The 10,590-nt window shown below is 43.2% G+C and overlaps 1 protein-coding gene across 1 annotated transcript in view; it reads left to right on the forward strand.

Annotated features, from left to right (window-relative positions):
* LOC309555010 (tropomodulin-3-like) overlaps positions 1–8,041 on the forward strand; it is a 124,358-nt gene extending 116,317 nt beyond the window's left edge. The window contains exon 10 of the mRNA XM_082256820.1: positions 7,355–8,041. Within this exon, the coding sequence (XP_082112946.1) occupies positions 7,355–7,389 (35 nt within the window). The 3' untranslated portion in view covers positions 7,390–8,041. The remainder of the gene's footprint in view (positions 1–7,354) is intronic.
* Positions 8,042–10,590: the final 2,549 nt, after the last annotated feature.

Here is a 10,590-nt window from a genome sequence, read left to right on the forward strand (position 1 = left end):
CCCTCCTCATTCCTTGGTGCTGACTCCTGGATCATTTTACTTCCTGATCACCGCACATGGTAGTACAGATTATCCTGGTGGCTGCAGGTGCTTGTCTCTGCGGGTGGTGAGTCTGCTGGGGCCCTCTCCCTCTCTGCTGAGAAACGCTTGGTGCTAGGTGCTTTGTGCCTGGTGACCGGGTGGTACTGCCAGTGCGGTGTCCCTTAGCAGTGTTACACTTTTTTTTTGGTGACTCGTGGAGTCTTTGGAGCACATTTCCCCACCTGATCCTCTGAGGCTGTGGGGCCCTCCGGATCCCAACAATCCATCAATGCTTTGACAGCAGTCCTGGAGTCTTTTGTGTCCTGGGTGGAGGTGGCTTGCAGGCGACGGGCTAGCAAAAAGCACTCCCTTCCTTTCCCTACCTCATCTGTCTCATCAGATGCTGAATTTGTTTCAACCGCCGTCGATGTGGGTCACCCTGCTGGGTCTGCAACCACGCGCCTGAAATTCTCTGATAGTAGGATAATTCCGCCATGTCTGCGACCGCACACAAAAAGGTGCTGGTGGATGCAATGATTGTATCTGTGCATTAGACCCTAAAGATGGAGGAGGCAGCTGAAGCTAAGACGGAGGCGCAGGTACCCTTTGGCATTTACAAGCCATCCAGAGTGGCAAAGGAGTTTCCTTTCCCTGCCTATTTTGACAGAATTGTCGCTAAAGAGTGGGGACATTTAAAGAGTCCCCGTGGGGTCCCTAAGCACTTTACTAGGCATTACCCCTATGAGGAGTCCCTTCTTAAGAAGTGGACTGTGCCACCGGTAGTGGACCCTCCGGTTTCCAGATTTAACAAGGCAACCATGATTCCGGTTGAAGAGTCCCCGACCTTTAAGGATCCGGCTGAGGCTGTGGCCTGCCATATGTACACTCTGGCTGGTTCGGCAATGAGGCTGGTATTTCCCATTGCCCTAGTGTCGCAAACGCTGACTGAGTGGGCTAAGCTCTTACGCCGTGACCTGAAGGGGGGGCAGCTCCCCCCCGCCTTTGCTGAGCTGGCTGACCAGCTGGTCCAGGGGCTGCAGTTTATCCATGATGCCTCTTTGAATGCGGCTCCCCTGATGGCTTGCGTCTCTGTTTTGGCAGTGGTCCTTCGGCATGTTTTTTGGCTTAAGTGCTGGTCTGCGCATCAGACTTCAAAAGAGGCCTTGACTGATCTTACTTTCTAAGGAAATCGCATGTTTGGAGCTACCCTGGATGACATCATTAAAGGTTTCTGGACCTGTGGGCTTCCTAAGTGCAAGACAAGTAGGTCAACAAAGTCATTCGGTCTGGCTACAAGATCGAGTTTTGCTCGTTCCCCGGCAAGGTTTTTTCCTTTTAACTTACGCCTGTCCCCAGACCGCTTACAGGGCCTGTTTGGGGTGGTACAAGACCTGTTCCTTCAAGGGGTGACTGTCCCGGATCTGACTTCAGAACATTTTTAGGGTTTTTACTCAAACCTGTTCACAGTCCCCAGGAGCGAAGGCAAAGTGCGTCCAATCCTGGACCTCAAGGCGCTAAACTGCTTTGTGCAGGTACAGAAGTTCAGAATGGAGTCCATTCGAACGGTGGTGGCAGCCCTGCGTTAGGGGGATTTCTTCGCCTCTATCGATATCAAGGATGCCTACCTTCACAATCCAATATGTGCCAGTCACCAGCATTTTCTCCCGTTTTGTAGTGGAAAAGGAGCATTATCAGTTTGTGGCGTTAACCTATGGTCTCGCCTCTGCTCGTCAGATTTTCACAAAGGTGTTGGCCCCGGTGCTAGCTTTGCTACGCCAACAGGGGATCGCGGTACTAGGCTACTTGGACGATCTCCTTCTGCGAGCAAAGTCTCCCTCTGCTCTGGAGGACACCATGGAGATCACAATACGGACTCTGCGGGAGTTCGGCTGGATTCTGAACTTTCTGAACCTTCAGAAGTCTGCTATGGTTCTGTCCTGACTCTGGACTCAACCTTAGCCAGAGTGCTCCTTCCTCTGGGCAAACTCAAAATTGCAGGCTGAAAGTTGTCTCCTGTGTCCAACAGATGGTCGTCCCTCCAGACTTGCATGAGGGTTCTGGGCTTAATGGTGTCTACCTTCGAGGTGGTTCCGTTTGCACAGTTCTATACGAGGTCCCTGCAAAATGAGATTCTGACCAAATGGGACAAGACTCCCCAGTCTCTGGAATATCAGATCCAGCTGAGTTCAGGAACGAGGGAGTCCTTGATATGCGGCTTCGTTCTCCCACGCTTTGGCTGGGAAAATCCTTCCTCCCCCTGTATTGGACAGTGGTCACCACGGATGCCAGCCTGTCTGGCTGGGGAGGCGTCCTAGGCAAGCATTCTGTCAGGGGATCTGAACACTGGAAGAGTCCAGACTTCCAATCAATGTCTTGGAACTCCAAGTGATCAGACTGTGTCTGGATCATTGGACGGACTTTCTTCAGGGTTGTCCAGTGCACATTCAATCGGACAATGCCATGTCTGTGGCTTATGTCAATCATCAAGGGGGCACAAGAAGTGTCCTAGCGGCTCTGGAGGTAGCAGGCATTCTAAGGTGGGCAGAATGGTTGGTTCCAGCCCTCTCCACCGTACACATTCCCGGGGTGGAAAATTGGCAGGCAGATTATCTCAGTCGACAGGTGTTGGACCACGGGGAGTGGTCCCTTCATCCGGAGGTGTTTCATCAGCTGTGTCTTCAGTTGGGCACTACCGAGGTGGATTTGTTTGCGTCTCGGATCAACAGAAAGATGCAGAGATTTGTGGCTCGGTCAAGTGGTCCTCTGTGGTCCCATGGGGTCAGTATCAGCTGATTTACACCTTTTCTCCTCTCAAGCTTCTGCCCAGACTTCTACGCAGTATTGAGGCAGAAGGAATTCCGGGCATCTTAGTGGCTCCAGACTGGCCTCACAGGGCTTGGTATGCCGATCTGGTGCGGCTAATCACCGACGTTCCTTGGAAGCTTCTTCTCAGGGAGGATCTTCTGTCCCAAGGACCGATCTTCCACCCTGTTTTACGGTCGCTGGCTTTGACAGCTTGGCTGTTGAACGCCAGGTGCTATAGGATAGGGGTTTGTCTGAGTCGGTAAATCCTACCCTGTTGAAAGCTAGGAAATCTACTTTTAGGAAGATCTACCATCGTATGTGAAAGGCGTACATTGTGTGGTGTGAGTCTTGGGGTTCCTCCTCATTCCTTCACAGTGGCTCGGATCTTAACCTTCCTTCAATGGGGAGTTGAACAGAAATTGGCCTTGAGTACCATCAAGGGCCAGGTATCAGCTTTGGCTTCTTCCTTCGACCTTTGGCCACACACTCCCTGGTTCCTCCAGTGCGGGCTCCGTTGCCACTTTGGGATCTTAATTTGGTGCTTTCAGCTCTGCAGGACCCTCCTTTTGAAAGTATTCAGGAGATTCCCTTGCTTACGTTGTCTCAAAGGGTGGCCTTTTTAGTGGCTTACACTTCTTCATGCAGGGTGTTGGAACTGGCGGCGTGATCCTGTCGTTCACCTTACGTGGTGTTTCACAGGGATGAGGTGGTTCTTCGCCCATGTCCGTCGTTCCTCTGGTTGTCTCTGATTTTCATTTGAATGAAGACATTGTGTTTCCTTCCCTTTGCCCCAAGTCTAAACATCTGAAGAAAATTGCCTTGCATGCCTTGGATGCGATTTGGGCAATTAGGGTCTACTTGACAGCTACGGAATCTTTCAGGAAGTCAGACTCTCTATTTGTGCTCACGGGCGGACCTCGAAAAGGGTTGTCCGCTTCTTCTGCAACCATTTCCAGATGGATCAGACAGACGGTGGTTAGACCTATTCCATCAGGGGTCAGGTTCCTCCTTTCCTTGTCAAGTCGCACTCTACTAGAGCGCTTAGTACCTCCTGGGCCTTCCGTCATCAGGCATCAGTGACGCAGGTTTGCAAGGCGGTCACCTGGTTGTCGGTGCACACTTTTACAAAATTTTATAAAGAGGATGTGTTGGCATCTGCGGATGCTTCCTTTAGTCACAAGGTTTTGCAGGCTGCTGTTTAAGAGAACCTGATCCTCTTTGAGGGTGTATTGTTTTTTCGGGTGGGCTCCAGTTGTTTGGTTGAGCCCGTTGTCTGGTTGGCTAATGTTTAGCCTTGGGAATTTTTGGGTTGTTCCCACCCCTCATGTTTAACACTGCTTTGGGATGCCCCAATAGTTATGAATACCAGGAGCTGTGTCTGTCAATGAATGAAAGAGAAAATGGGATTTTTGACTTACTGTAAAATCCTTTTTTCTGATGTTTATTGACGGACACAGCACCCACCCCCTATGCGGAGTTATTATTGTTCTGACACTGCTTGTTACAAAACTGAGTGGCTATAGCAGAGAGAGGGAGTGTGCCCATGGGTGTAGCCAGAAATTTGTTTCTGCCTAGTATCCTACTCCTGTAGGGGGGCAGCATAACACAATGGTTATGAATACCAGGAGCTGTGTCCGTCAATGAACATCAGAGAAATGGATTTTATGGTAAGTAAAAAATCCCATTATTCTGTATTCATTTGTTATCAAAAATCTCACTCTGTTATTAGAGAAAGGGAGTGACCTAATTCCAGCTGTTTGCGAAGCCTTTTCTGCTGATCTTGTCTTTCTAATGTGTTACATTCCTCAGTGTGAAGTTTACCAGTCTTTGTCACTTCCCATCTACTGGCATTTCTTCAAACTTCACTCTGCTGGGACACAGGTTATACTGCTGCCAAATGCACCATCTCTTTCCATTGTCCTGTCTGCCTTGTGTTATGCTTTGCTTGTCTGCTTTATAAAACCTAGCTTAATTATCCACAAGAATTTTGGTGTGTCCTTGAGCTCAGTTGAATGTGTTAGCTGCATTCATCTGCAATTAGAGATGTTACTTTTAAAATATAACTAAAGGCAAAACTTTCATTTTTAGTTTTGGATGTAGTTGAGAGGGTTAGAACGGCTGTCAGGTTTATATTGGTGTCTGTCCCCCGTATTGGAGATTTACCCTCTCTGTTTGTCCTAAAGACCGTTATCAAGTGAAATAATACCCCAAATTCTGAGTTGTCACCAGAACAGTAGTAGAGGAGAAATCTTCAAATAGGGACCCGAGTTCTGGTGACAACTATGGATTTCACTCACCTTTGGAGAGATTTTCTCATTTCCTGTTTTGGCTATGGGACAGGAAGTAAAGGGCAATAAGCCCAAAGGGGCACAGATAGGGGAAAAAATAAACTGACTGGGGTTGTAACCCTCTCCTACTATAGTCAAAATAAAAAAGGGTTTTGGCTTAAGTTCTAATTTTAAGATCTGCTGTATGTGTGTTTTTGTATTGTTATTCTAATAGCCAACATTTTGTACACTAGTTGTCGTGTATGCTACTACCATATGTGATCTGTCAGATTTATGGTGCAATGATAAAAATACTAAATAAGCCCTTGTGAGCAGCTATGAAAAAATGTAAATAAAAACAACTACAAAATATTATTTGTGAATCGCTCACACGCTGCACACTTTCATATGCATGTGTCTCAGTATCATATAAACCATAAATTGTGACGTGCTTTATTAATAACGTGAACAAATTAAATTGTTATATGAAATACGCCACATTCATAGCCAAAAAACAGTGTTTGATATCATACTAATGCTAAAGTGATTGTAATGGCAGAAGGGTTTTTTTTTATCTTAATTGTATGCGTTAAGATTTTAAAAAAACCTTTTGTGTGCAGCAGCCCCCCTGATACTTTCCTGAGCCCCATCTCGATCCAGCAATGTTGCACGAGAGACTCGGTTGTTCGGGACTCCCCTCCTCATTGGGTGAGAAAGCAGTGTGGCGCTATTGGCTCCTGCTGCTGTTAATCAAAGTTAGTTAGCCAATAAGTAGAGAAAAGGGGCGGGGCGAATTGTGACTTGATGTCTTAATGGACACACGAAGTTGTGGCTCGGGTGTCCCCATAGCAAGCTGGTTGCTGTTAGGGCACTCAACAGGCGGGAGGGGCCAGAAGTACAGAAGAGGGACCAGAGAGGAGGAAGATTTGGGCTCATTGGCAATAACTCTTATTGCCATGTTTGGAAGAAGAAAAATGCGGATTATGACCTTAAGAACACTTTCCCTACAGTCAAGCACGGAGGTGGAAAAATTGTGCTTTGGGGCTGTTTGTCTGCTAAAGGTACAGGCTGACTTGAGGGGCCAATGGACGGGGCCATGTATTGTAAAATCTTCCCTGAGCCAGAACACTGAAGATGAGTCATGGAAGGGTCTTTCAGCATGACCATGACTCAAAACATACTGCCAGGGCAACAAATGAGTGGCTCAAGAAGAGACACTTTAAGGCCATGGTGTGGCCTAGCTAGTCTTCAGACCTTAATCCCATAGAAAATTTATGGAGGGAGCTGAAACTTTGAGTTGCCAAACGCCAAAAAATCTTAAGGATTTAGAGAAGATCTGTAAAATCCCAAAATCCCTCCTGAGATGTGTGCAAACCTGATCATGAAATACAAGAAACATCTTACCTCTGTGCTTGCCAACAAGGGTTTCTCCACCAAGTACTAAGTCTTTTACTCACTGAACTGCAACTAAATAATTTATAACATTTGTACCAGGTGTTTTTTTCTAGATATTTGGTTTATATTCTGTCTCTATCATTTAAAATACACCCATTATAAAAATTATAGACCCTTAATTTTTTTTTTGTAAGTGGGAAAACTTCTGCAACATCTGCAGAGGAGCAAATAAATATTTTTTCTTAATTCTTAATTTCCATCCTATAACTGCACTTTGATTTAACACTAGTATGGTATAAAACACAGTTTTTTGGCTAATAATGTGGTGTATTTTGTATACCAGTTTAAATAGTTCCCGTTATCAGTGAAGCATGGCACACTTTATGGTTTATAGTCTAATGATTAAAATACTATATACATATGGAGGTTGTCATATCCACTGTATTTATTAAATGGGATTTTTTTTTTGGAGGCCAAGTAGATAAGCTAGCTTAGTTATTTATCTATCTCCTGTAAAGGTATGGAAATTATACAGAAAAATCAGAGTGTGGATAGAAAAGAAATTATAAAGATTCAATCCCCTTGATACACCTCTTTTTAGTGGGGTACGGTTGCAGTGGTACTAGAGGCTGATATTTCTCATCACCTACAGCGCCACCTGCTGGTATAAACTAGTTAGTGAAAGTCTTCTGCACTGATTTATTTATTAAAGCGGTTTGGAGTTTTTTTATTATTATTAACCACAATGGGAAGGTAATTCAGGAGTTAGGACTGTGCCATGCTGTTAATGTATAGAGGCAGGGGGAGCTTTAGTTGAAGACTATTTTAATAATGTGATTTATTTAAGTTTTCTATTCTCTTTACAGTCCGTAAGCGCAGAGTGGAAGGGGACTGCGAGTAAGCTTTATTTATTATTTGAAGAGCGCAACCTATTGCTGAAAATATCAGCTCTGTTTGGGCAATCAGAGTCTCAGACCTGGCTGGGAAGAAGGGAAGATACTGGAAAACCGCAAAACCATTATCTGATCATTCTTTTCACTATATTAGACAACCTTTGCTTCTTTTTTATTAAACATAGTTTAAACTCATTAGATGATGAACTGAAGAGCCATATATTGGATATTTGCAATTTAAAGTTTGCCTATGAAATTATGGGAATACCTATCATCCAAAAATCTTTGTTATGAAGACCATCGTAAAGAGATGTGGAGTATGGAGACAGAAGCTTAATAGCATCATTTGCTGGACTTTAAAAAGGGAATGTCTTGGTTGCAAGGAACTTCAATACTATGTCCTGTCATGAATTTACAACTGTCCCAAAATATAATCGATGAAATAAATGGTGAAGACTGTTACGTCAGAGTTGTTATAGCGATAGTAGTCCATCTCACTGCTATTTTATTTGATAAATTGGTGACTTTAGAGGAAATTTGCCTAGAAAGGGCATATATATTAATATAAAGCATTTCCCTAATAGAACCAGAACTTTGTGGGCATGGTGTAACTTTCCATGATACCTTCACTTGACAGATTATCGTAATTTTGATTAAAATAAATATATATCTTAGCATTTGGCTAAAGGTACCCATACATAGTTTGTCTTAAAATGTTATAGAATACACACCTTGCATGACAATCACACCCTAGTGTGTAGGTTGAGACTGATCATAACAGATAGCTTGGGTATGAAACATTGGAAGAAATGTAGATCCTGCACTCAAAATGCATTGTGTGCAGTTGGTTGGGTACAATATGCACTGAAGACTATATCCCTCTATTTGGTGTAAGTGGCATACAGCTGTATTTAAGAGGTTGAATAGTTGGTAAAGAAACAATGGAAAACCTCCATGTACAAGCAATTTTAAACTGGAAGCATTCAGTTGTAGTATAGAGTCCACTGTGGGGGAGCCTTGTTGTGGCCATTAGACTCCATCAATTCATACTTTCAATTTGTATTAGTAGCAGCAAGCAGCTAGGCAGTCTGTGAGGTAATCATCACCTCTGCAGACACTATTACGATTGTCTGAGTTGGATTTTTTTTTTGTTTTTTGCTCCCAGATTAATGCAGGGCTGCCCAGCTCAGCCAGGTTCCAAACAGAGTTTTCTCTAATACATATTAGTGAATTAAAGAGGAAGTAAACCCTCCTCTACAACTTGTATGTATAGGTAAGCCTATATTAAGGCTTACCTATAGGTACTGTAAATATCTCCTAAACATGTACCCTTTAGGAGATATTTACTTTGCGTGCAGCCAGTGACATCACTGGCGCATGCGCTCTGAAGGAACGGCTGCTTGTGCCGTTCCTTCAGAGCCCCGTGCCGTTACCGTTGGCTTCCACGCGCATGCGCGGGAGTGACGTCATCGCGGCTCCAGCCAGTCAGATGGCCGGATGCCGCAAACCCAGAAGAAGGGCAACAGAACATGTCGCCCATGGACAGGTAAGCGGTCGGCACTGCGGGGGCTTCGTTCTTAGGTAAGTATTTCATAATGAGCTAGTATGCGATGCATACTAGCTCATTATGTGTTTTTCTTTCAGGTGTTCTTTATTTTAAAAAAAAATTGGAGGTTTACAACCTCTTTAAGTAGGGTGCGACTCCACAAGTTAAAGGGTTTTTAGGCTCTTAAGGAGTCGAGTTGTGCTTCCCTGGCCTACTGTTACCCCATTTTCTGATATCCAACTATTGTCTAGTTTCTGTGGCCAGGCTTAGATTAAATTTTGAGGGACTAATTTAGAAAACAAAAACTACAGCTGGTTCCTGTAGCAAGCCACTATACTCCATTATTTAAAAGTTGAGACTTGAACTTTAATGGGTGCCTGATCCACTTTTTATGTATGTTTTAGTCCTAAGGACATGTTGTTGATTGGTGACATGAAGTGATAACTAGATTTTTGTATACTCAAGTGCTGGATTTTGTTCCTAATTATCAAACTCAACGCAGACTTTATGAAAAGCACTCCTTCAGCAAGATGGCTTCTTCGGTAATACAAGGTATTGGATGAATTCCATCGGTTTAATAAAATCCTTTATGCAGAAATGTCTTAATTTGTACAAGATACAAAAAAGGAGCTATTTACTATTTTGCTTACTTACTTCAGGGAAACAGAATATACCAAATATCACGGCCCAGGCAGGTATATATCTGGGTATGCTATTTTATGTCTTAACCGCTTCTGCCTGCGGTTTTACAGTACAAAAGCAGGAATATGTCTTAACTATGCTCATGAATTAAGGGATAACCCCAGTAAACATTGCTGTCATTTAGATTTCATTGTCCGAACTCCATGTTTACTTTCATAGTTATGAGAGTAGAAAACAAAAAAAAAAAAAAAAAAACATTTTATTTCCTTTATCATTCCTAATTTAGATGCTGAAATTATGTACATTGGCTGTATTTTTTGTTATACTTTATACATCATTAAAGGGTGCCAAACACTGTATTGTGGTAGAAGAAAATCATATGTAAAATATATACTACGTTTTGTCTTCAAATGACCCTTTTGTTTTCAGCATTTATAAATAAAGATTTTTTTTTTTCAATATGTGTATTGTGTGTGTATAAATACATAGGGAAAGGTGGTGTTAAACCAGCTTTGCCTTCTTTTCTACATGAATACATAAAAATAATTTTCCAAAGATAAAAAAAAAAAAAGTGGTTACACATACGTTAAAGTGTTACTAAACCCACAACCGTAAAATCAGAATGTATATGCAGTAAAGCATGCTTATACTTACTGTGGTACCTAAGGGATTAATTCTTCGCACTGTATAAAAAGGATGTTTGATCCTGTCTCCTCTGATCCTCCCCAATCCATCCCCTGATAAGACAGCCTTTGGAGTCACTCTACAGATGCTCAGCTAACAATATTAACCCCCAATCTCACCACCAGGAGAGAGGGGCAAGAAAGCGGTTTCGGCATGAAATTGGCCTTTAAATGATGACTCCCAAATAAATGCAAACTAAAAAGTATAAAAAAAATATATACATAATAATTTTTATTATTACAAAGATCAATACAATATACAAGCATACATTACACCAAGGGGCCAAATAACGCCCCAATAGGAAGATTGAATACACATATTGTGTTATTAATGGAAA

Source organism: Pelophylax lessonae (assembly GCF_965119305.1).
Source record: "Pelophylax lessonae genome assembly, chromosome: 4".
Taxonomy (NCBI): domain Eukaryota; kingdom Metazoa; phylum Chordata; class Amphibia; order Anura; family Ranidae; genus Pelophylax; species Pelophylax lessonae.